The following is a 27,341-nucleotide window of genomic DNA, read 5'->3' as shown; positions in this document are numbered from 1 at the left end:
AGACCCCTTACGTTTCAAATCTTGTAGAGTCCATTGATGTTTTGGAAAACATGTCAGCACAGGTGCTGAGTGACTCTGTCCAAATGCCTGAGTAAGAGAACGAGGCTCTTTTTCTGCCCCACACACAAGTTTGCATACTATGACTGGATAGCTAGCTAAGTTTGTTATTTTATCTACCCTGGGCAATGTTTTGAAAGGCAATACTGGTTTCTCATGTCCAAAAAAATTGCCTCAACAAAATAAAACTCATAACAGTTCAGAAAACCCACATGAAAAAGTGGACATTTGAAGACATGATTACTTTTAAAACATGTATCTGTGTTTTCTCAAAGACATTCATCAAGCATCTAGTCAAATTTAAGTCACTTCACTCCTCCTGTTTCAAACCTCCCGGAGCCTGAGCTAGACAAGATCACCAGCGTTGCTAAGATTGTGAGAATTTTTTTGGGGACTAAAACAGGTGGTGTTCCACAAGGCTCAGTTTTAGGTCAATTTTTATTTCCTTGCCTTGTTCTTTACTCTCTGGTGTTTCCATTTCTGCTGTGTTTTTTCCACTAACATCCGTTCCTACACTCGACTAAAGTTTTCTTTTCCAGGTCCTAGGGATGCATTGTTTGAAATTGTTAGTTTTTTAGCTATCTGGGGAGCAAAGCAGGAAATGGAATTATGTAGTTCAGCAGTGGAGAATGAATGAAAGCATATAGATTGAGATCCAGATGTTGGTTTTCCAAAGGGTGTTCAGAAACGCCTGCAAGAGTTTTAAAATCTCTTGTGAAATCTCTTGCTCGTCCTGTATCATTCATCGGCATAATGTGTGTCACATTCCTAAAGGGTTATATCCTCAATTTGCTGCCCGTGTCCTAGTCTGAGTTTGCTGTGCAGAGATTGTGATTCTAATAGCCCAGGATTTGTCCTATGTAAAGTATTTTTATTGAGCATTGAATATATTAAGAACAGTTTAGTCTGCTGTTTTAATTTATTGCCGCCTTAAGCCCACAAAGTAATCCAGACATCCCTTCTTCTGTGGGATGAGCTTCTCTATGTCAGCAAAGATTGTGAGACATAGATCCAGCTTCCCAGAGCTTTAGTGTCACTCATTCCCAGCTAGAAGTGCTTGATGTCATTTCAGAGGCCACATGTTTCCTATTGCATTGAACTGTAAATGACTACATCATGGAGATTTAGTATTTTGTCGTTCATGATGTCTTGGCTTTATTTTAAGCACCGGTTCACTGTACCTGCGCTAAGCATGAACTTGGCACAAGTTGTTGGCATTGTTGATTTTAAAGATCTTGTCTTTTACTGTAGACAAGATGAGAAGGAACTATTTTGGCTTGCACATAGTATTCTTTCAGATGTTAAGAGTAAAAACGTTCTTATAAAGATTCTGATCCCCCATTTTCAATTCTTTCCTTTGTTACTTACACTTTACTGTCTTTAATGTTGTTTTTATTCTCTCTCTTCCTCATAGGTTAGAGGATGTGGTATCCGAGCAGAAGGCACTGATGGTGGTGAAGGATCCCCTGTATTTCAGAACTCCACCCTCCTGCCGGCCACCTGTCAACAGGACCAAGTGCATGAAGTCAGTACTGAGCAAGTTTTACATCAGTTGATATTCAAATGCTGTTGTAATATATATTTAATAGTGTTAGTACTATCTGGCAGTTCTGTGACAAGCCAGTTCTTCTCAGATTTAGATTACAGAACATCTGGCCGCAGTGCCCCACATTTGCCCTGTCTGGTCTGATCTGAACCGAACCGAAAAGGAATTTTTATTACAGTAGCTCTAAACAACAGCTTTGGTACATAAACATCTGAGCTCTGTTGTGATGAAAGTAAAAGATAATTGTTGCAGTCTTTGAATCATCCAACATCCATTAGATTGGCTTGTTATAAAACAATTCTGCTCCTTGATTGGCTGAGTCATGTTTGAAGCTGTTGTAAAATACTCTATAAACACACACCTGAAACCTCATTAACCAGTATCATGCACAAATGATTTGAATTATTTTGTTGTTTAATTATAAAAAATTGTTGCTTTGTTTATATGTAGAAACCATAGACCAGCTAAGGAACACAGTTTCTTTGACCTTATTGCTTTAATAGGCACCAAACAGTATTTTTTTGTATTCTTTTCTGTGTTTTCTGTTCATCTATTATGTAGTTTGGTTGCAATTTCAAATCCATTTGTCTAGCCATTCATTAAAAGTTCATAAGACCACAAAGATAAATTCTTGTTGACCATACCTTTTTTTTATACTAAACTACACAGTTTTGGATGACATAATTCTTCTTATTACCACATGACATCTTATGAAATCTGAAATGATGTTTCTGCTCTTCGTAACTATAGGATAACGCATGAGCTGAGGGGCTGGGTACATCGTCACGAGGTTGAGCGGACCAAAACTCGGCGCATGAGCAACACTCAACACAGAGGCCGAGCCATCCTGGTATGACCTAACAACTTCTATATTCTCCTCCTTTAAAACTGAATTGTTTATCATTCTTTATTTTTTTTGTTTTCTTTCTGATATTGTGGATAATCTGTCCTAAAAATTGAATCTGAAAACCTCATCAGATTTGTGTGCACAAGAGGACACCAAGGGGTCTTGACATTGTCCAGTGCAGTGACTGAAGAGCCTTGTTTCTTTCTCTTTCAACTTCAGCATGACACATGTTTTGGTGTGGGTCAAGTGCAGACACTGGGTTGCATACCTCCAACCCAGATACAGGCAGCTGAGAACCACCAGGATATAACGCTGTTTATTTTCTTTAAATAGATCTTCAAAATGTTTACAATAGGGACGAGACCCTTCTCTTTGCACCCTTCCCTTTCACACTGCTCATCTCTTTCACTCCTTTTTAACCCACTCTAAGTATAATCCAGTAGTCTTGGGAAAGTAAACAGCCCCCTGCCCCAGTCTGTTGAGTCAATCTGTCTTTTCTCTCTCAGACTAATTTCCTTTCTTTTTTTTCTTTTTTTTGTAATTTGTAATTTCCAGTCTAATTCTCTTCAGAACCACTGTCAGTAGCTTTACTTGATTTGAATGTGTATAAACCCTTCCTGTTGTTTAAGCTTTAAAAGCCCTATATAGAAGTCATCAGTCAACAGTTTCCACTGTTCATATAATAAATTAATGTTAATAATATTGCACTACCTTTCAAAAATCAGAAGTCAGTAAATTTAAAAAAAAAGAAAGTTTTTGAAGTCTGTTATGCTCACCAAGTCTGCATTTATTTGATTAGAAATACAGTAAAAACAATAATACAATTTTCAGCAGCTTTTTCTGTAGTCTTCAGTGTCACAGGATGTTTCAGAAATCATTGTGATATGATTTGGTGTTCAAAAACATTTATTATTATTATTATCAATAATAAAAACAAATGTGCTGCTTATACTTTTTGTGGAAGCTATATATTTTTTTCAATATTTTTGGATTAATAAAGTTTATTACACTATTATAACACTGTAATGACATTGAACAAAAGGGACAGTAAATACCGTTATAAAGTATTGTGGTCATGCTAAATGTGTGTATTAATTGAATTAATCTTACTACCCCAGACTTTTGACTGGTAGTGTATACCATTTAAAAAATGTCTCAGTCTGACTATTCAATACACAGGCAGCATAAATGTATTAACGCTGGAATCACAATGTGGGAAAAGATGAATGGATTCAGTTTATTTGCATTGCGTCTCTTGCACAAAAGATGGAAAGTGCTGAATGCCTTGACAACAGCACAATGTAGTTCTCTACTTCTGTTTGTCTAGTTGTCTGGGTTCAGCCAAAGCGATAGCTTACACTCATGAAAGGAGTCAGAGGAGACGAGGTGTTGTAAAAGATGTCAAAAAGTCACAAAGAAATGTGTACACAAATGTATTTTATTTCCTAGCCATACAAAATATTGACTGCTGAAATTTTATAGGTTATACCAACAGCCACAAATCTAGGAGACAATATAAGAGCCGCATGGGTGAGGGTGGAGTAGCTTAGTGGTTTAAGATCTCTGGTTTGGAAACCGAGGTTCAAAACCTAAAAAGGGTAAATCGTAATCTATCATCAATGTGCACTTAAGCAAGAACCTCACTGTTACTCCAGAGAGCCTTATCCTGTAAATTATCGTGATTGCTTTCTGTGGTATAACATCGCATAAATGTTTAAGAAATTTCGCCAGCTTGGGTTACGATATTAATAATTTTACTAAACTAGTTCCAGAAACCTTTCTTTTAGCCCCATTCTGACTTAATGTGAAACTGTGCGATTTATGCAAGCAATTAATCAGGCTGTATTTGTTTGCATTAGTTTCTTCTTTATTTTTTATCAGATAACTAACAGTTAAAGCAGTTGGAAAGACGGCTTGTTATGATTTAGAGAAACATAATGTGCAGCAAGCTGATTGTTTGAAAGGCTGCTCTGTGTTTGAAGTGTCTGCCTTATGTTGGGCACTGCCTTGACAGACACAATCATACACACATATCCACTGATAGCCATTTTCCACCGATAGGTTCCCATCGCCCAATCTGGAATCCTTCCATGCTTTTCCACCACATTAAAGACCTTCAGGTCAGGAAAAATCTCTGGACCAGAAGACCTGGTGGTCTTAAACAGGAACTTCGAAATAATGTCCTCACCATGAACAACAAAAACAACTCAAAGAAAACAAAACTAGATTGCTTCCACTATTATACACCGGTACTGCCACATTGTTTGCTTTCCGTCACCAGGATTGAGCCACTCTGTAAATACTGTCGTCATCCAGGGTGCTGAGATGTTGGATGATTGAAGATGGATGAGTGTGTTGACAGATGGCTGTTTCCCAGATTCTGTACACTGTCTACACAGAGCACAGATCTAAACAAATTCTGAGAGAGATGCTGTTTATCAGCATAACACACAACGACAGGAGCTCAAGTGCAGAGATATAAAAGCGAATATGAGCTCATGCACATTTCCATGTGTCTTACTGTGCATGCTTTATTAAATGGGTAAAAGCAAGTGACATTTTTATTTGCTTTGTCCAGCAGAAAGCAGCAGATAAACGGGCTGAGGTACCACAGATCATGACACAGATCCAGTACACCGATTCCTCTGAAAAGTAAGTTGTGTGAAGAATTTCCTGCAATATCATTCAGGCCAAGAATTGTATTATTTAGTCCCTGAGTTCTTGAGTCTGCAGTGTTGTATAAGTGCTGTATAGCCTTTTTCATGGGGTATTTGCTCATGTGTGAAAATATTTCTGAAAACTTTGTGTAAATGTTATGTTCACTAACGTGCATTCTGAGAAATTGTCTGAGGACAATTTGAATCCATGTATTACAAGACAACACAGTGAAGTTTGAGGCCCAATTCATGATCTGCCAAAGTACGTGGTAGATTTGGCACATTTGAAGAGTGTAGAGCTACAGAATTCTGTTCCAACTTTTTTTTTTTTTTTTTTTTTTTTTTTTTTTTTACGTTATTTTTCAAAGATGTCGTCAAGTCTGGTTATGGGTATTTCAAACTATGCCACACACAATTAGATTTCTTTTCTCATCTTTTTGTGCATCAGAATCAGTACATGCTATTCCTAGAAATTTTTTTGTTTGTTTTTTTATTCATAATCTTTGTAATGCCTCTGAAATAACTTTTTAACAGTCTAATGTTCAGGTTTGTGTTAACCAATAGCCAAGTTTCTATTGAATCATTGTTTCTGGCTGTTGGTGTACATCTTGCAGTCTTTAATAAAATATTTTGCCAGTAGTTAACACACAATATTTTCTCGACTGTGAAATTGATACCAGTCAAATAGCCACCCTGCAATTGGATGCTGGTGTGTTTTAAGAGGAGAGACCTCCACAAAAAGACTGCAAACTGCATTTTGAAATGCCCACTTTTCACAGTCCTATCACAGTCCTATGTATAAAATCAAGTCACTTGGAAATGTCACATTACAGTACAATGAATTATGAATACCATTTCTATTGACTTCTGTTGAGGAAAATCTATCCTGGCTTATTGCAAAAAAAAAAAAAACCCAAAACACCTGTTTTTACACCTTACAGACGTATCCTCTTACGATCAAGCGCAGGCAGTTGTTATCAGTGGCAATCAAATGTAAATCAGAGTTTGAAGTGTTTGTATCCTGTATTCAGGACTCCCAGCAGTGAGCTGCAGGTGTATTACGCCCCTCACCGCACCTACAATGACTTCTTTGATGAACTCAACAGAAGAGGGGACACATTCTACGTGATCTCTTTCCGCCGGGTAAGTTGACCTCCCCATCTATCTGCCTATCTCTCGCTCCATCTGTCTATCTGCTTTCTGTTGGCCTGTGGCCACACATGGATGTGCTTAATTGGTTTTAGAGCCCACACAGCATCATAAAGGGACACTTGAGACTCTTCCACCTTAGTGGCATGTCAGAGAATCTTCTAGCATGTGTTAGATCTTGGGAGGTCTTCTGTATTTTTTTTTTTTCAGTTTGTAAACGATCATTCTTGTTTAAATTAAATTACACTCTGGTTCTTGTAATGCCACCTCACTAGTATTTGGCATGTCTCTGTGATATTCAAATGAGTATATGCAAGCTAGTAAGCTGATCTGTGCTGTAAGAGTTTTTTTTTCACCTGTATGAAGTATAATACAAATTTAATTATATTATAAAATGTATTACACTAATTACGCTGTCCACTAGCATTCAAAGGTTTGGGGGCAATAATAAATTAATGCTTTTATTTTACAAAGATGCATGAAATTGATCTAAAGAGACAGAGACGTATAATGTTGCAAAATAAATGCTGTTCTTTTGAACTTTCTTTTCATCACAGTTTCCACAAAAAAAATTTTTTCCTACATTGAATATGAGACATTTTTTGAGCAGCAAATCAGCACATTATTATGATTTCAGAACAATCATTTGGCACTAAAGACTGGAGTAATGACTGCTGAAAATTCAGCTTTACCATCACAGGAATACTTTTGAGTGGTCTCATGCCATATTTTTAAATTATATTTTTAAATGATCATTTTTAGTTTTGTTATAAAATGGATCCATCAGCCAAAGTTTTACAGTAGTTGTCATAATATTGCAGCTGTGTTATGAATTTGACTGTGAAATGTGCTACAAATGTGGCGTTACTACATTTTAGCAATAAACTTCTCAGTCTGGCATTCCCAGCGCATTTATGATTCAGTGGTACCCAGATTTTATGTCAGATGACCTGCACAACACAACAATTACTCAGTGGGTTTGCCAAAGTTTGAGATTCATGGCAGAGAATCATCAAAATCTATGCAAGAGATTTGTTTGAGGCTGTTTGTATCAACTTAATAAACCTTTTTGTTTGTTCTTTGCAAATAATTATAATTATTTTTGGTTTTTGCTGTAACCACTTAGCTGCACATTATTATTATTATTATTATTATTATTATTATTATTATTATTAGTGTTTTCAATGTCAGATTCACCAACCCCTAAACATCACATACAAAAAGTGAGCTGTGATTTTGGCTATTTTAGTGCACATTTATAGTTTTGTTTTATCTTTAAAACACTTTATTTTAGTCTTTTTTTTTTTTTTTTTTTTTTTTTTTTTTTTGCTGCTAGTTTTCATCTTTGTGATGGGCGAAAAGAGTCAGCTGAGCTCTTAGTCAGCTAAGAGTTATTCAGATGACTCAGGCCAGTTTTTTTGTGCACATGTACATGATCTCAAGCTGGGTGTCATTCATTTGGAGTCAGACTGTATTTGTAGTAATCTGGTCTTTTTTTTTTTTTTTTCTAATTGCACATCACCTTTCATCAGTTCCTTCCTTTATTCTTTTTGTTTAATGTTTTTTTTCCATGCTCTCAGTACCTGCTTTTGATTATTCACTTGAAAGATGTGAATAATGTTGGCTGACATATTTGAAAAAGAATCCTAAATCTCTTTTGTTACAAAGGGAACGGTGGACGGGCGTATCCGCATTCAGACGAACTGCAGTGGCCCAAAGCAGAAAAAGCTAAATTAGCATAATGAAATATTCCACCGGTTTGCATGGGATGTGACAGTAAATGTTTATCACTCTCTTTTTCATCCTGATGATTTTTTTGTAATGGCAAACAGGTATCCACTTCTCCTTTTTTTTTTTTTTTTTTTTTTTTTGTGAAACTAAAACAAAGAAATGACTAATGTCAGTGACTCATAATCAGAAAATAAAGATGTTTTTGTAGGACTGTTTTGCCAACTGCTTTTTTCCCCCCATATTTTTCCAACTAAACTGTATTTAAAGACTCAAAAATCAAAGTTGTCTGTTTTTAGTGTTCATTAATCTCAAACAAACAAAATAAGCCCCATCTTAGATGAGTTGAGCCAGAAGATGTTTGATTGGTTTAGTCATATTCAGACACTGCCCTGTTTTGTGTTTCTCTAAAGTCTGTTTATTCAGTCTTTTGGGAAGTTAGACTTTCACAACCCTGAACCAGAACCTCCTCAGATGTTGACCTCCATTTAAGAACCTAAAAAAGGTCAAAGCCTAACCCATCATGTTGCAATTCTATCCATCTAAAACTCAAATGCATTAAATTCCAATGTATGACCTATTGTTTAGTAGTAGACAGATAAAAAAAAAAAAATATATATATATATATATATATATATATATATATATATATATATAAATTATAAAATATCTGAAGAGTTTTGTTTTCGTTTTTCTCTGTTCATGTACAGGACCTGGGGTCCAAAAGAAAGGAAAAAAAACCCTCAGGAGTACAATACAGTATATTAGTATTAGAATTACACTTTATCTCAAAACAGCAAAAAAAATTCTGAATAGGAAAAATGGATAGCTCAACCAAAAATGAAAATTGGCACCTACCTTTTTTTTGATGTACAAAATAAAAAATAATTAATTCAAATAACATGGGCGAGTAAGTAAAACATTTTTAAACAATTTCTTTTAAATAAAGCAAAGTGGTTGTTAATTGTTTCAGTTAGAAATGAGAACATCAAAACCTCAATGAGGAAATTCATTTAATATTTTTTTCAAACTGCGCTAAGGATGTTTCTCATGGGATGTTTATCATCCTCATGTAAGCCGATCGTAATATCCTCTATTTGCAGCTCCCTTTGAGCCTATCACAACTTAGAGTTGGCAAGAATTTCATATCCATCTAATGAGATTGGTATACCTCATATCATTCTCCAGTCACTTACCCTTTCACTCTTTGTCACTCTCTTTTTCCACCTTTCCTCTCACCGGCACTAGAATTGCACCCACAGGGTTTAGAGATATTCAAGGTCACCTGCTGGACTCAAAGAAAGAACTTGGCCACTGCTCTTCCTAAAACACTTCATTGTCATAATCTAGTCTAGGGAACCACAGTGGTTTGGGGAAGAGGAAAATAAGCCAAAATAAGATGTAACACAAATGTTATAATCTTTGTAAAATTTCAGGACGTCTTTGTGGCAGGCACATCTTTTTAATCAGGAACAGAACTGGACACCCAAAATTTTATCTTCAAAAAACACCCCATTTTATCTTCATTTACTTACCACAGGGTTTCTGTGGGTCTTAAAAAGGTTTTAAGAAATCTTAATTCAGCCTTCCTCAAATGAAGGCCTTAAAAAGGTCTTGAATCGTAGTAATGCCAAAAAAAGTTTTATGATCCCTAGTATTAATTAATTATGTAACTGAATTAAGTTTTTGCCCCATTCTTAGTCCTACCTGTGATTTAATCATGACTAATCGCACACTTAAGAAATAATAAAAACAAATCATAGTGATGTCCCTCTGTTCTTGATGTTGTTCCAGTACAAATATCTGGAAACAACTCAAATCAGCAACTCTTTAGACAGTTGTACTGGAAAACAAGACCAAAATGTTAAATAACAGCATCACTTTTTTTGTAGTGTTATCAAAAGGTACAGTAAACATTATTAACTTATTCGTTCATTCTACTGGTCGGGAGCAGGTATTAAACCTTAAGCTAAAAAGTCATTTATATCTGTTGGAAGTAATAGTTTTGCTAAAACAACTCATTGTGTACTCCCTAGACATTTACACTTAAAAATAATTTGTTTCTCCTTAAATTTGTTTTTTTTTTTTTTTGTTTTTTTTCTTGGTCTCAATCTTAAATTTGCCTTCATAAAACCTGTAGAAACTTGTTCTTTTAATTTTAATGAATGGGGAGCTCAACTCAAGAATTGGAATCAAAGAATGAAAATAAGGATTTTGAATTATATGAAGACGAAAAAATGCATGAATTATGCATTTTGCATCAGTTTGCTTGCACTGAAAGAAACTGGCTGCTTCAGCAAATGTTAATTATATATGCATCAGAACATGAAGAAAAATGTCTAATGGTTTTCAAGCAAAAATATTTAACAGCACAGCTGCTTTGACTATTAATATTAAGATAGGTTAGGGCACCAAATCAGCATGTTAGAATGATTTCTCAAAAATCGTGCAACATCGAAGACAGGAGTAATGTATTTTTTTAAATGCTTATTTCAAACTGTAACAATATTTCACAATATTAAATTTTTTACTGTATTTCTGATCAAAAGCATTAAGATAAATTACAAGTTTTTTATCTGTCTCACTCTTACTGTGCAACACAATTAGACTTTTTCAGCAACCAAATTGATGCTTCAGACTTCTTAAACAGTGACCAGACCAAATTTAACAATGTCCTCAGCAATGTAATAAACTCTCGTGCATGTGTTTTTGTGGCTGGCTGATGGCTGTTCCTCTTTTGCTTACAGGATCACCTCCTCCTTCCCGCCACCAACCACAACAAAGGCAGCCGCCCCAAGATGTCTGTGATCCTACCAGCTATGAATTACAATGGTAAGAGAAAAGAATTGTGAATCTAATTTTCTAATGAACTGTCATCTAATGCTAATAATAATCATCATTCCTTAAATTTATATTAAATCTAGGCTTATATAGTGTTGTTTTCGGCCTTGTATTAATCTAGATCCTTTGCTGTAAGTGGCAATAATACGGTTCATGAAATGAAAGACTCATATGTACATGACTTTCATACAGAATGTATTATGCAGTGTATAATTTTTTTTTTTTTTTTTTTAGCATGTCACTCAATGAGCACTGCTTTTTAAGTTGCCTTGTCAAGTTAACAGTAGTTAAACTTGGAAAAAACATGTCTTTTGGCTGGCAACATAGATCTCCGTTTACATTTCAACACTCATCCTACACTCAAAAAACCACCACAGCCCAGACTTGCCCTGCTCTTAGACCATTGCAGTGTATGACTGTGAGCTAATGAGATCACAGTCAGATCCTTGTCCTTAAAACCAGAATGGTGTCTCCACTCACAGCAGGCCTGCAGCCTCTGATTACAAAACTGCTGGGTGAGAATGTTCCGCTCGGAGCCTTGACAGGGGACCAGTACAAAAAAGCTAATGATAATAGTAATGAGCCCTGCAGGTGATTGGATTGAGTTCTAGCATCTGATTGATTTATGTAGTTTGTGCGTTAATTTATTCATTAATTCATTGGTATTTATATAATAAATTATAGAAAGTATAATATTAATATGAAATAATAAATATGATATGTGATGGTGTGTATACACACGTTTGTTTATAAATGAGCAGTGTCACGAGTAGCCGTGCGATATGGCTGTATCTAGGCACGGCTGTGATGGAAATTATCTTTTAACAAACTGCATATTTGAACTGTAAACAAGTACATTCTTGCATAAAAACTCTTAAAACTGCATTCCTTGACACAAACAGTATTAATAATAAAATTATAGTGGATTTGGGCGTCCGCCATGACACTCGCTGTGAGAAATACCGCAAGCGGAGTGATGCAAACGGTGGAATTTTGGTGGAGTTAGAGTTCTGTTATCACTAGAATGTCACACTCCTCTCAGCCAATCAGATTCAAGGGTCAGAATATCCGCTTCCTTCCACTATAGAAAAGTGAAGCCAAAATATCTCAGTATGGCCCCTGCCATCTTGAGTAAATGACGTCCTTTGGAGCCAGAGTCTGCACAGTAGAGTCGTGAGGTGGAGCCGCGGAATCAAACTCCCGCAGACCCAATCAACCATAAAGCCCCCCCCTGTTTTTATAGCATCAAATTATTAGCTAAAATCAAACTTACCACAAAAACAAACAATTGAACATATATCAGCGTGATAACAACTACCTTAAATGACCAAAATCATATTTTGGAAAATTGTATTGGAAGTGTAATTTGTTTTTGTTATGACTCTAGTCCCATTCGTTTACATGGAGAGGGCGGGGTTTATGACCTGTACTCCAGGGGGTGATCAAAGAACCCGCAGCTTCACTTTTAAGGATATATATATATATATATATACACATCTCAAGATTCAAGAGTTTTATTTGTCACATACACAATTATACAGAGTATAACCAGCAGTGAAATGTAGGTCAGGTCCGCTCCAAGGACAGTGCAATTATAAAGAATACAAATATTAAGAAGTAAAAACATAAAATAAAATAAAAGATAAGATAAAAAATATATATATATATATAAATATAAATGTGCAGGTCAGTATGTTGTTGACAAATAGTAATGAGAGGAATGTGCAAAAAATAATGTGCAAAAAGTTGTACAGGGTATTTGAATAGCAGCAATATGAGGTAGAGAAAAATTATGAATAGCTTATTGTAATATGATATTTACATGGAGAACAATTATGAATAACTTATTGATATGGTGATATTACATGGAGTCAAGTGATATTATGACACCGAGTTAGAGTTTAGGAGCCTGATGGCCTGGGGGAAGAAGCTCCTCCTAAGTCTCTCAGTTTTTGCCTTCAGGCTACGGAAGCGCTTACCAGATGGAAGCAAAGTGAATAGATGGTTACCGGGGTGATTAGAGTCCTTGAAGATTTTAACAGCTCTATTTTTGCAGCGTTTGAGGTAGATGTCCTGCAGAGAGGGGAGAGCAGACCCTGAGATGCGCTCAGCTAAGCGCACAACTCTCTGTAGTGCTTTGCAGTCCTGATTGGAGCTGTTTCCATACCACACTGAGATGCACTGAGTCAATATCTATCTTTCTATGGTCCCTGAATAGAAAGTTTTCAGGATTGCTGGTGAGACCCTGAATTTCCTCAGCTGTCGCAGATGGTACAGTCTTTGCCTGGCTTTCTTAACCTGTGTTTGGATGTGTGTAGTCCAAGTCAGGTTCTCGGAGATGTTTACACCGAGGTACTTGAAGCTGCTCACCCTCTCCACAGGGGTCCCACTGATCCTGAGAGGAGAGTAGGGCTGCTGCTGTCTCTTCCTAAAGTCCATGATCAGCTCTTTAGTTTTCCCCACATTCAGAGAGAGACGGTTGTCCTGGCACCATGATGAGAGTCTCTCTACCTCATCCAAGTATGCGGTCTCATCGTTGTTGGAGATGAGGCCCAGAACCACAGTGTCATCAGCGAATTTGACAATGGATGTGGAGCTGTGAGAGGACACGCAGTCATGCGTGTAGAGAGAGTAGAGCAGGGGACTCAGGACACAGCCCTGTGGGGTTCCTATGTTCAGAGTGATGGAGTTTGAGGTGAACTGGCCAACTTTCACCACTTGAGGTCTGCCGGTGAGGAAGTCTTGAATCCAGTCACAGAGTGAGGAGTTTAGGCCGAGGTCTGTGAGTTTAGATGCCAGCTTGATGGGGACTATAGTGTTGAAAGCTGAGCTATAGTCAATGAATAGCAGCCTTACATAATTCCCATTGTTGCTGTCCAAGTGTGTGAGGGAAGAGTGGAGAACGTGAGAAATGGCATCGTCCATCCATCCATCCATCCGTCCGATGGGTGTTTAATCATTTCTGTAATCGTTCCATTCCTTCTATTATTAAATTTCTTTCTTTTAATTTCTTGGATGTGGTCAAAGTATCAGATTAGATTACCCCATACTGAACTCAGGAAGGGAAATGTGATATACTGACCTTGCAGTGTGAACAGGCTTTTGGGAAAGGTTTTTTTGAAAGTGAATATTGAGAGAAGTATAATTAATATAGTCATTATGATTTTGGTAGTGCCAAATGCCCCTAACTTTTAGTAGGTATGTCTGTTGCTTATTTGAATTTCTATTCTAGTGTATGCAATCATGAGACTAATCGCAGACACGAGGTCAGATTGCAAACCTGTTTTAATACAGTTGGAAATCTTTCTGACCGATCACCAGGTGTGCGAACTGTTCCAGTGATAGAGCCACAGCCGGTCTAACTGTGAGAGAGTATTGGGAAGCAGGGGTAAAAAAAAAAATTCTCTCCAAAAATGAGGGCATGTGCTTCATGTTGTTTAATGACAAGAATAAACATTCCAGTTGCTATGTGCGTGAGCTTGTGTGAGAATGCGATGTCTGGGAAGAGCTAGATCTTGTAATTGACGCACATAGTCTGCGATTAGTTGTGCAGTTAGCACACGACCTCGACGGAAAACAAGAAACCTGGCATATTTTAAAGATCATAGACTTAAATTGTTTATGTAACCGAAATCCAAGTATTCCCTCTTGAGAGGACGGCCGAGCATGGTGTACTCTGCATCAGTTTTTTTTTCTGGCTCCATCCTGTGTTAATTTAAAAATGCATGTTCAAAGTTGGGTTTCACATGGTTTTATTAAGAGAACAACTTTTGGACAACAGGAGTCTAGTTTTTGAAATTGCCCCCAGCTGATTCTGTTCCAGTCTACACATTCAAGCTTGTGTGTTGGGGTCGGGTGTTTTCAACCACGTGTTGCAGGGATGGAGGAAAAACCTTTCTGTTATTCATCAGTGTTTTCAAGGTGGTTGATTTCTATCTTGAAAACAACATGAATAACAAAACTTTTTTTTCTCCATCAATTTCAATTTCATGTTTGGTTTGGAAACTATTGTTGCAGTGCCTGGCAGTGTCAGTACATATATTATCTGTTCTCTTTCCCTATCTTCCCTGTGGGAGTTCTGAGTCAGCATTATAATCGTTTGTGAATGTTGGAGATGATGATGATCATTCTCTTTTCTTTCTTTGTTTGTTTGTTTGTGAACTGCACACATTGAAGTCATATCATGAACATTTTTACTCTTCAGTCACAGGCATTGCTTTATAGGCAAAAGCCTAGTGAAAAGCCGAATTAAGGAAAGAAAAGTTGAGCCAAAAAGTACAACTTTGTCTGTCTCACCCCAAATGGACACACGAAGAGAATTTTTGTCTAGATCATAGTGACATACAACAACATACAACTTGTGCATTTTATTCCAAGTCTTTTGAAGTCATACTATAGCTTTTTTTTGTTTTTTGCTGAAATGTCTGAAAAGATATTTATTTACTCATAATCTTTCTCTCCAGTGTGCCGTTAACTCAAGAACCACTGATCAATGAGTGTTGAGAACCAAATCAGTGAACGAGATGGTTCTTTTTATTAATGACCTGGTTCATCAGGTTCATGAATTGGACAGAAGAATGATTCATATCGAATCAGAGTTCAGTTCTCGATTTTATATTTGCTTAAATTTTTTGTTTTTGGGCAAATTATTCATCTTAAAATGTCAGTTATGGGGGAAAGTGAGTTTGGCTGGAATCTCAAAGCTTCGCAACCACAACCTCATCGGGAATTTACCCTTGAGTCCACATGTTGCCTTAATCAGTATTTTAAATGGTGTTTGGAAAGTCAGGCACAGTACCAGACATATCCAAAGGGAATTCACCTAACGAAAGGCCGCCTTTGAGAATGGAAAATGAAATTTCTGACATATTGGAAACTTAGTGTATATATAGGACGGAAACGATTGTATTTTAATATGTGATGACGTGTACAGCTCAACAGTTCAGTGTCATTTTAGTGCTTGCAGTGAGATGATTACTGTAACCCATCGTCTCTGATTTCTGCAGCACCGCTGAGGTTTTTTTGAGGCACCTGTGAAAATACAGATTTTGTGAGCTATTGAAACTTTTAACCCATAACATTGACTGTTCAGTGGTGCATTAGAGATAGATAGAGAAGGTTTTGGTTTTAGGAGCACGTCAGAAAGACTGACAGTTCGGTTTACTGTAAATCACCGGTTTTGAGATCATCATTGTGGGTGTGTGGCTGAAGCGCTTGTCAGGAACGATTGAGTGTAGGATGCGTAAATGTATTCACCAGTAAGGGCTGGAAAAGTGCTTTAGATTGACTTACCGTGATGCTCTCCAGCCTGTAAAGTTTTTATCAGTGCTGGAGCGAATCGCACAAGTCTGCTGTAAAAGTTATTTTCCTGCCACCCATATGCTGTGCATGTATTTGAAGTATAGAAAGCTGTCCTTTATAGAAACTAGACCGTAGAACATCTGTAGTGAGTGCAAACCATCATGCTTTTAATGGTTCCTTACAAAATACACTTTTATGAGTCTGTCAAAACATGGGAAATGAAGTCTCACGGCCTGACCTTCACTTCCAGAGATAAAGGATGATGGAGCATCCCACTGTGTCAGTAAAACCAAAGCTAGATCTGTGTTGCTCACGTATTGTAGAACACAATCTGGTACTCGAGTACCAGCAGATTTTGGTGAGTAAATGTGTTATTGCTTATCAACACTTGTATGATACTTCTGATGATCTTGTTACTTTTTTAAATCAAAATATTGAATTTTTTTTTGTTGCTTTTAAAAGTTTTATGATCCCCACATTCATGGAAAACCTGGAAATAGAGAGGGAAAAAAATTAATTGTGATCTCCAGGCCTGGAAAAATCATAGAAATGAGTAAAATGTTCAAACATTTGGAGTTGGTAAGATTTTTTTATGTTCACAAAGGTTGTACTTATTTAATCAAAAATGCAGTAAAACAGTCATATTCTTACATTTTATGAATAACTTTTAATATATTTTAAAATGGGATTTATTCCTGCTATGGCAAAGATGAATTTTCAGCAGCCTTTACTCCAGTCTTCAGTGTCAGAAATCATTCTAATATGTTGATTTTCTTAAGTAATATTTCTTATAATTATCAATGTTGAAAACAGTTGCTGCTTAATATTTTTGCGGGAACTGTGATCTTTTTTTCTTGATTCTTTGATGAATAGAAAGTTCAAAAGGACAGGATTTATTTGAAATAGAAATCTTTCAAAATTGCTTAAAGGGGTCATCGGATGCAAAATTCACTTTACAAGTTGTTTGAACATGTGTGTTGGAAGTATGTGTACACATCCATCTTATAATGTTAAAAATCCCCTTTCTCAAATCAGGCTGTTCTGAGAGCCCTGTCAGATTGATGTAGTTCTGCACAGGCTGCTCCCACGATGGTTGATTGACAAGCCGTCTTACCTTAGACCCGCCCTGAGTGAGCTGTAAACAGTCCGACTGCCATTGCATCGACTCCGGTGCAGGGGAAGACAAGATGTCTCAGGTTAAGCGATTGAGGCGTTCTATTGTTAAATGTAATAATGAATTTAGCAGTCGTCATTTACTCTTGACATCTGAGCTGCTGAAGACGCAGAGGATTATGTTTGTTTTTGAAGGGAATGTGCCTTCAAAATCTACGAAATGCATCTACGTTCGCTTGAATCATTCGTAATCCAGCTTCACCTCCAGAAGAAGGGAGTATAAGGGTTTTTAATGAATCTCTGCAAATCGCCTTTCCTAATTATGTGCTAATTAGCAAGTAACATGATGAATGCAGCTAAAGTAAACAGTCCCTCAGAGAGCTGCTCGGAAGAGAGGGGCGGGGTCAGCAGAGCTCATTAACATTTAAAGGAAATGCTTCAAAACGCCTTGCTCTGACAAGAGCTGTTTTTGATAGGGTTAAAAGTGTTTTTTTGCACTACCATTGAGAAATTTTAACCAAACTATGTTACAGACTTTTCATTTAAACCCTAAAGAATCATATCAACTTGTGGAAAATGGGCATCCGAAGACCCCTTTAACATTATACATTTCTTTAATGCCAAGTTTAATCAGTTTAATGCAATCTCGCTGAATAAAAGTATTAAATGAGAAAACCTAGTGACCTCAAACTTTTGAAAGGTAGTGCACCTTTCCATAACCCCATTTTCTTTCATGTGGAGTCATCATCTGTTGTGTTTACTGCTATGTGAAGATAAAGGCCAGTGTGTGACTGACCTCGGTAAACCCTTTATGTGAAAGAAGCCCCTAAAATGCCTCTTAACCTCCACAGGCCACCCGGCATATCACCTGCATTTCTTTAACAGTTACTTTCACAGAGTTGAGCACTGAGTGCGGTTTTATATGATTTATATTTTCTGTGCTAATACAATGACTCTTCTGTCTCACTGCAGAGAGCATAATTAAAGACAAAGACTTTGAGGTGATGATGCAGATCGACTGTGAAGTCATGGACACCAGGATACTCCACATCAAGTCATCTACTATTCCACCTATCTTACGGGTCAATCAGACAGACACAGACTCTTTCTATCACGCGGCCCCCAACAACAACCAGCCTGCGGCCCCCGTCGGTGTCCTCGTGGGTTCTTCTTAGTCTCAGCTATCTATCTTATCAATCTTGTTTTGTTATGAATACATACCCATTTTTGCACCATCATCTATTTTGTTACATAAGCATTTTGTGTTCATTTTTGTGACTCTTCTTATTCGAGTGGCCAACCATGATCTTGGTAATCAACTAACAAATCACCAAGATATTCAACAATAGTCAAGAATTCCACTTGAAGGCACGTCTTCCAAATGCATAAAGTAAGCCATGCAATACTGATGAGCCATTCAATACATATTATTACAGACTTTATTCCAGGCTATTGATTTCACCAACAACTCTCATTTACATTTATGTACACTTTATGCAAGTACATTCAAGTTTGTTTGTGCTCTACCAGCTGAATTACAGGAACATTCATCATCCAAATCTCCCAAACCAAAGTGCAATCTGGCTTTATGCTGTATGTGGTAGCTGTCAGGGAGTTGTTTTTGTTTTTTTGTTTGCACTGTGCTTGTTTTGTTTATAAAATTAATTTGAATGAATATTTATGAAGGTTTAACATTTGTACCAAGCATGTTTGGTACACATTTAATGGTCATATTCAGCGACATTCTTCAACACCACTATCCTCAAACAAACTGCTTTGCCAGTAAGTTTTGTTTTTGTTTTGCTTTTTGTTTTTGTGACATTGCTATTGAATCGAAGAGTAGGAAGATGGATTATTTACACTTTTGAGTCAGTGGAATTGACTTTCCATTTTCCAATTTTCCATTTAATTTTCAGGTGTGTGCTGTAAATGTATATCCAAAAAAATGTGTTTTAAAGTATTTAGATAATACTTCTGCTTTATACTTGGTCTTTGAAGGGTAATCATTTTAGACTAATTCAAATTGAAATGGCAGTTTGGGGTCGGGTGTCTTATGAAATATCTGTCAGTTAATTTTAATGTATTTCATGCCTTCATTTTTTCTTAGTGGCTTAATTGCACTTTAAATGAGGTGTGCTTGACATGAATACAGTTGTTAACAATACTGGTTGTTAATTTGAAGTTGTAGAAGAGACACAGATTATTAATGTTAATTTGTACCTCATCTGTCCTTGTTCACTGTATCCGTCTCTATTATTCTAGCCTATTTAGACGTGCACTTGTTTCTTGTCCTGTTTAGGATGCCGTAGTCAGTTATCATTCGAAAGCAATGTGATTATTAGCTTATTCTTTCCAATCTGTCGTCACTTTCACTGAATAAAAAAACTCAATTTGAATTTCAGTTTATAAACTCAACTCAGGAGGAGCTTTGTTTTCAAAATGTGTATGATATATTAGTATTTAGTGAGAAAATTTCACATTTTGTCCTTAGCATCGCAGTAGAAATGTTTCATTTATTTTTTTTACAAATCCCTTTTTCCTCTCTGGCAGCATTTTTATTTTTAATATATTTAATTTCTACATTTTGCAAAGATTTTTTTGTTCACACAGTGATGGCGATGAAAGCTATTTTGTAACAATGCAAAGAAATAAACACTGGACTCCAGGTTGTGGGTGATTTGTGTGCATCTTTTGTTTTTAGGACGCAGACAGAGTCTTATGTCAGTCTGAATTTGCTCTCTGAAATTGAAGGTTTGTGTAAATGTGGGGTCTGAGGCGCTGTAAAGTACTGATTATGGGTAATTTCAAAGACTGGGGTAAACAGTGTTTTAGGGTTGAAGTATGGTAGATGTTTTGTTTGTCCAGATTTAGCTCTGTGGATCAAGGGGTTTACAGTGTAGCACTTTGCTCTCATCTGCAGTAAGTGACCAATAAGAATATCTGTGCTGAGAACACTTTCACTTGACATCTTTACTATGAAAGGAAAACCAGAGCCAAATGTCTTATTTCAACTCATTTTATTGCAGCCATTTTCTGAGTCTGACAGAGATTTGAATTTCTTAAGTGCTAAAAGATTAAATGAAATTGCAATAAAATGTGCATAAAAAGATTACATTGATAAAATGTATCAAACGTATTGATGACAAAAAATAACACTGAAAATGTGCCCAAAACACTGTCTACTCTTGTTTTGCTGAAATGATACAATGGCAAATGTTTTTACATATGCATGTGATAGTTTGAAAAAAAAAAACAGCTTTGAGATGTTTATGAAAATACAAATTGTATTTTTTACATTCATCAATCCCATGTTTTAGCTTTTATATTACAGTATATACAAGGTATTCTACTGGATTTAAGAATACAACACCTCAAAACTTCTGCCAGCCTTATGAGAGGTATAGCTATAAACATAAAGAGGTTCATTTTCATAGTGCAAAAGCAAGCAACAATGTCTAAAGAAGTGGGCGTCAATGCAAACTGCAAAGCTCACATAGCTGCAGCGTTTTGGTGTTCAGAAATTCCATTAACGAAGTTGCTTTTCTTTGTTTTCTCCATAAAAGTAACAATATGGGTCCATTTTTACACTTTGAAAATATAATAGTATATTAAAAAGTACATTAAACTACATGAAGTTAAGAAAAGCTGAGTGAACTGATCCACAATCCACTTGAACACATTTACGGTTTCTTCTACTTTGTGCAAAGGACAAACTTGCTCTGGTCTACAGTGGGTCGACATATGCAAACTGAATATTATAAGTGACCTGATTTCCGTTATCCCAGGCGTACAACACCCTCTCTTTGGGGTTGTAATCGATCTGAGTGATGTAAGTACAGTTGTTGCTGAAAGGCAGGTGAGGGATCACCTGAGTGTTAGTGTGGGTGTCAAAGGCGTAGGACAAATTGGTGTCCTGCTGATTGTAGCTATCTGTCGCGTAAAGAACGCCACATACGATGAAGCAATTGCCATAGTGATTGCGTCGAAGCCCGGTCCTCCATGTGGTTTCACGCTTCATGCTTAGATCATTGGGGTTCAGGCGGCTCAAGACAATCATTTCCTGCAAGAAGCCCTCGTCGTCCAGCGCTGGGTAGATCACCCAAAGTCCGCTTTCGTCGACGGCCAGATCCATGTCCGAGTTTCCTCTCCACCTCCACGTGGACGCGTCATCGTTATCAAACACTGCATCGTGCAGCATGGTCCAGGCAGCCACGTAACGCAACCGCAGGTCATACTTAATAATGTCTCGAGAGAATGCACGGTTGTAATAGAAAGCACCCTTGTAGACCACATGGCCGGTGCCGATCCAGTTATAAGGCAGCTTGTAGGAATTAGTGAAGCGACCTTGAATAAAAGCAAGAAAACAAAACCAGTAAAATTGCTTATTTATAATGTTTATCTGAAAAAAGAGCCATACCTTGTTTGAAGACATCCATGTTGCGGAATTCCAGAAGGTTGTTGCCATAGTAATAGTTTGTGACATAGATCTTGTCATCTTGAGCCAGTGGATCCTTCATCCAAGCGCCCTCATTACGACCGTATGTATTGTGTGTGATGGGCTCTGAGATTGTGGCCAAAGTGTCCTTACACATTCCTGCAAACAAAACCCAGAATTATGTTGGTTTTATTCATTTTTGTGCCAAACCTTGCAAACATTCTGAATTCAACTCAGTTTTAGTTTTATAGCATCATCGGTGCATGTCGTTCCAAACCCGTAAGACCTTTGTTCAACTTCGGAAGACAAATTAAGATATTTTTGATGAAATCATAGACAGAAACACAACTAAAATAGTAAAATAGTGAATGTGGCATCAGTGGTTCAACCTTAATTTTATGAAGCTATGTGAACAAAGCTCTTACGGGTTTGGAATGTCAGGTGAGTAATTAATGACAGAATTTTCATTTCTGAGTGAACTCTCCCTTTAAGTGATGATGGAAAATGTTTTGCTTTCATAAATTGGTACAACTATTTATGAGTGAATGAAAATATATATATTATTTTATTGTATTTATTAATATTTTAATTTTTTACTTTCATAATTAGTACAATTATATATATATATATAAAAAAAAAAAATCAGTAATTCCAAAATAAGTAATTTTGTATAAATGTATGCCCACACATATACTTAATTTACATTTATTTTAACATTTATAATAAAATTATTACAAATAAACACTAAATTTAATACATTACATAATAAATAATAACAAGAACATCATAAAGCTATACCTGGCTTCTTCTGAGGTCCCTCTACCACACTCTCTTCAACCACAGTTTTTACAGCTTTCATTCTTTCCGTTTCCTCTTTTACCACTACCTCTTCCTCCTCATCCCAGCTTATGCTGTATTTACGTTTGCCAGGTTTGCTTGTGGTTGTAGTTGTTGTTGTGGTAGTTTTTGTAGTGGTCATCAAAGACGGCACTGAGGTTAATGTCTGTTTAGGTGTCATCTTGGGTAAGTGGGTAACTGAGTCTCTCTTGCTTTCAATGACACGAGGTGACGTCACAATGGTGGTAGTAGCTCTCGTATGAGCAGTTGATCCCAATGAGCTTTCTGTGACTGTTAAAGTGTCCGAATGAGGAGTTGGTAATGGTGTTGTTCTCCTAAATGTGCTTTGAGTTAAATTCTCCATTGAATGCATTGAAGCATTTTCTTTCAGATTTTCCTTGGTAACAATTCCATTTTCGGTCACAGGAGATACAGATGTTTTCCCGTTGGTGGTGATCTCTATCAGGGTTGGCTCTGCAGCCACCACTTCAGCAGCAGCTGCTGTGACTGACTCATTTGTTTTTATGTGGCCCAGATTGGATGACCTGACCAGCATGTTTTGAGCTTGTCTTACAGATGGAATTGAGGGCTCCATATTGCTCATCTCCTTTTTTTTGATGATGGTTTGAGGTATAATATGTTCCTTGTGGATGGTGACTTTCAAATTATCCATCACAGCAGGTGTCGGTGTGGTTCTTTCATCTCCTGTTGAGTTGTCTGTGGTGGAACGACTGGTTTGAGTCCAAACGGATATTGGTTCAGTAGGTGTTTTAATTGGCAAGGCAGAGCCCAAGAGTCCAGTAAATGGAGTTTGAAGGTCATCTCCCACTTTTGAGACTTCACTCTTGGGTTTTGGTCGGACAGACCACGCCTTGATGACCGGCCTGAAGTGGCGAGCTTTGTGATGAAGGAGATGCTCGTCGGCAAAGAGATCAATTGGGCTGTCACCACTGTGATTTTCATCTACTGAAATGAAGAACGAAAAAGGGCTTTCACAGCAATGCTATTGAAGAACCAATTTAGGTTCCCAAAAGAATCTTGGGGTAAAGAACATTTTAATAATCTGAAAAAAAAAATTCCAGTAGAAAAGTTCTATGGATGTTAAAGCTTATTCACGGAACCACAGTTACCAATAAAGAACTTTCATTTTTAAGAGTGTTTTTAAGAGTTTCTAAACGCACTTTAAGAGTGTTTTTCCATCTCTGTCTGAGATCTTTGAATGTAGATGGTGAAATCAAAGGTATACTTACAGTTCTCCTCTGTGTCTGGCTCATCCACTGGGTCAGATTTATAGTATGTGATCCCCCTAACAATTATTTTTGGTTGCTTCTCCCTTCCTTGGCGCTCTTGTTCTTGCAAAGCTGCAACGGCCTCGTTTAGATCTGATCTGCTGCTCTTCAGAAGATCTCCCACAAACTTTTCCTCATATTTACTCTGTTAAGTACATCAGAGGACACTGTGATACTGCAGCCTTTGCGATATTATATTATAAAGAAAAAATAAATAAATTCTGTCATCATTTACTCACCCTCACATTGTTCCAAACCCATAAGACCTGTCTTATTTTTCTGTCCCTTCATTGAAAGTCCAGGTAAACAAAACTTAGAAGATCCAAAATCAATCTTAATCAAAGTCTTACGGGTTTGGAATGACATCAGGGTGAAAAATGACATTTGTTTGGTGAACTATCCCTTTAAGTTATGTTTATTAATGTGCATTGCCCCTGTAAATAAATAAATAAAAATAAACTGATTATTATATAGATCATCTGCATTGGATATTTGATAGTTCAAGTCATTTGGCTCTTTTCGTGCCAACTTATGTAAGAGTTGACAGTGGGATAAATTAGTGAGAGTTTCAATTCACAACATGAGGTCACTTTTGACTCTGAGACAGTGATCCTAAGTAAATAAACAAACGCTCACAGCAGGAGGGCCATTTCACTTCATTGCTTAACATAATGTTTGGATTGTTCCATTGTTACGTATTAGACATGATACTTATGTAATGCAACATTTGTTTTAAATAGCACCCCCCACCTCTATGTGCTGAAAAGCAGCTGCCTCGTCATTCTGCTCCCTCAGACTGGTCCTCTTCTCCTGCGGTTGTGGAGACAGAGTTGTAGGTGAAGATGTGGGCGGCTGTGGCTTTGGAGAGGTGCTTGTGTTCGACTTCTCCTCGGTCTGGTTGTTTAAGACCATCTGTCAATAATAAACCACATTAATAATATGTTTAGCATGTATAAGATAAGAAAACAAACAAAAACACTACTTACTTTTTCTATTGTGTCCATGCGATCAAGAAGCTTTGCGGTGACTGAGTGCAATTTCAATAGATCCATGCCATAGAAGGAACCCTCCAGCAATTCCAGAATAGTTGACAGCTGTAACGTCATGGCAAGAGCTGGTTTTATTTAAGGGGTAGGAAATGTTATGCATTCATATCCTGCCAATTTTTTTACTTATTCTGGTCTATGAGATCCAACTGCAGATGTTCTGGTCACCTTGATATTATCTTTCCCAGCCTGTTGCAGCTTCTTCAGCCGGAAGTCGCCCTCACAGGGGTTTAAAGCCGACGGAGGTGCAACGCATGCACATTTGCAGTGGGGTCCTGAGGTGATGGTCTCCACTGTGTAGAAATCTTGAGGCGTCGCGTGACCATCCCGAATCCGCTGGCACGCGCTCGCACTCAGAGGTCTGACAACACATTTACAGCCACAGTCAGAGCCTTCCGAAAGCGCTTTCACTTTGTCATAATCACCCAGCAGCTACAAAGAAAAGAGGACGGATGCATTTTCCAGCCAGCCAGCTTTGTTGCATTGTTTGTATATTGATGTGCATTTTAATGTTCATTACTGTTTTTCAGTTAGCCTACCAACGTTGTGAAGTCTAATCATTTGTTTCTGGTACATTTTTGAGTAACTTTCATTAATAACATTAACAAATTTAGGCATTCAAACCGTATGCGAATTACACAGTTTTAAAAGGCTTTTTAAAAATGTTTTGGTAACACTTTATTTTAAGGTGCCCTTGTTACATTATAATAAATAACAACAATAAATTATACATAATTTCATGCAAGTAACCCTAAGACAAAAATCCTAACCTTAACCATATAGTAAGTATGTGTAGCTACCAGTTAACTGATATTACTCAGTACTTAAATATATAATTACACTGTAACACAAGAGTTACACTTTATTTTAAGGTGTCCTTGTTGCAGTGTAATTATACATTTGATTTTAGTACTGAGAAATAGCAATTAACAACATATTTACTATAAGATTAGGGTTAGGATTAGGGTTTGGTTACACCGGATGTAATTATGCTGAATTTTGTGCTAATACTATAGTAATTACATGTAATGTGTAACAAGGACATCTTAAAATAAAGTGTTACCAAATAAAGTGTAACCAATGTTTTCCAATCGTGAACAGAATTTTCTTGATCTTAAAGATTTTTTAAACAAAACACAGTTTTACGATGTGCATGCGATATAAAATGGGCAATGAAGCGATAATGTTAGTAATTATTATTATTATTATTTTGTGTATCATAAAATACGATCGCTCCAGCTTTCTCAGGAGCACATTTTGTGCTTTTCTTTGAAAACTTCTTCTAGGCCTATATTTGAAAAATATATTTTTAAATCATATTTTATATGCTATTCATAGGCTATTTGTAGTTACTTCAGAAACGCATTATGTTAAGCATTATGCAGAGACTGTCAATAAGTTATTAATGAAAGTTATCATGAAGTGTTACTAATAAAGAAGCTCCACAGATGTAATCGTATCGAGCGCTGGTGAAGAGATTCTTACCTGACTTAATATGTTTTCTTGATTATCTCTTTCAACTTGCAAAGTGTCATTCTGTTCATTCGTGTTCTCCAGACGTCGCTGGTTTGATTTCGGAGCGGCTGAAGTGAGAGCGAATGCCACGAGCCATAAAACGCACCAGATTCCCATCGCATTCATCGTGCAAGGTGTGATATAATCCCGCAAAACATATGCCACTGTAGATTGTACTTGCAGATCGGGCTTTTTCCTCTTCAAAAACGATAAACCATCAAACAGATCTCCATTAGCACTGCCCTCCAGGCGAAATAACTGAAACGGGATGAGGTTTTGCAAAAGTCCAGAAGAGGTAAAGTCCAGATGAGGGCAGGTGCCTGGTCCTCAGCGTGAAACTGGTTTGAGAAGAAGCAGGAGTGACGTGACATTTGAGCTGAAATGAGGGGGCTGGATGGAGAGACGCACGGAGCGCGCTGAATGTTGCGCGCACGCATCCGTAGCCGCGAATGCTCACACTATCACACTATATAAAATAACTTTTATTACTAGTCATAACTATAGACTATAAAATTAAAAAAAGAGAAAGTAAGCAAGAAAGAAAATCAACATATACCTGTCATAAGAAAAGCTGTTATTCATTATTATAAACTTTATTAAAATTCTATAAATTATTTATGTGGAATTTCTTAAATGTGTTTGTTGCCTAATAAAAACATTTACATTGATAGTATGGAGCTTACCTGTGCAGTCATGCACGCAGCTGCTATGGGGAATTTTGCATTTGGACATAAAAATGTCCAAACAACACCCAAATATCATTATTTTTTCAATTCGTTTTAGTAAATAGGTTCATTTTATGCAAGAAGTGTGAATCAAACGTTTTAGAATTGAATGCGTGCATAGGGTTAACTTTTTCTGTTCCTAAAAGTGTAGCTAGACCAGAACATTAGGTATAGCAGTTGAAGTGTTACAGCGCCACCTAGTGTGTGTTAAGACAGAAGAATACAAATACGCAGTAGCTACAAGTTAGTTGTTTT

General features: G+C 36.9%; 2 protein-coding genes across 3 annotated transcripts in view; one reads left to right on the top strand and one right to left on the bottom strand.

Moving 5' to 3' along the window:
- The window catches only part of LOC306844269 (cyclic AMP-dependent transcription factor ATF-6 alpha-like), a 37,226-nt gene extending 17,311 nt beyond the window's left edge, over nt 1–19,915 (top strand). Inside the window, exons 11-16 of one of the 2 annotated variants that reach the window (XM_079376269.1) lie at nt 1,472–1,582; nt 2,354–2,453; nt 5,029–5,102; nt 6,139–6,250; nt 10,732–10,816; nt 18,212–19,915. In XM_079376269.1, the coding sequence (XP_079232395.1) occupies nt 1,472–1,582; nt 2,354–2,453; nt 5,029–5,102; nt 6,139–6,250; nt 10,732–10,816; nt 18,212–18,414 (685 nt within the window). In that variant the 3' untranslated portion in view covers nt 18,415–19,915. The remainder of the gene's footprint in view (nt 1–1,471; nt 1,583–2,353; nt 2,454–5,028; nt 5,103–6,138; nt 6,251–10,731; nt 10,817–18,211) is intronic. The other variant, XM_079376268.1, reaches the window with a different exon arrangement.
- Nucleotides 19,916–20,247: 332 nt separating this feature from the next.
- On the bottom strand, nt 20,248–26,818 carry LOC306843863 (olfactomedin-like protein 2B). Its single transcript, XM_079375561.1, has 8 exons — nt 26,332–26,818; nt 25,015–25,278; nt 24,787–24,894; nt 24,551–24,712; nt 23,762–23,945; nt 22,473–23,477; nt 21,657–21,833; nt 20,248–21,583 (listed from the first exon to the last, which is right to left on the bottom strand). The coding sequence occupies exons 1-8, from the start codon at nt 26,485–26,487 to the stop codon at nt 20,964–20,966; spliced, it is 2,676 nt and encodes an 891-aa protein (XP_079231687.1). The 5' UTR covers nt 26,488–26,818; the 3' UTR covers nt 20,248–20,963.
- Nucleotides 26,819–27,341: the final 523 nt, after the last annotated feature.

Source organism: Barbus barbus (genome assembly GCF_936440315.1).
Source record: "Barbus barbus genome assembly, chromosome: 24".
Taxonomy (NCBI): Eukaryota; Metazoa; Chordata; class Actinopteri; order Cypriniformes; family Cyprinidae; genus Barbus; species Barbus barbus.
Note: the sequence above shows the minus strand (reverse complement) of the source record. Positions and strands in the feature narration are given on the sequence as shown.

Excerpts from the sequence above, each read along its gene's own strand:
- LOC306843863 (XM_079375561.1), bottom strand. The coding sequence starts at position 26,487 with ATGAATGCGATGGGAATCTGGTGCGTTTTATGGCTCGTGGCATTCGCT. Across the intron at positions 23,478-23,761 it reads GCCAGACACAGAGGAGAACT|TAGATGAAAATCACAGTGGT; the intron begins GTAAGTATACCT and ends TCTTCATTTCAG. Across the intron at positions 21,584-21,656 it reads CATGGATGTCTTCAAACAAG|GTCGCTTCACTAATTCCTAC; the intron begins GTATGGCTCTTT and ends CTTTTATTCAAG.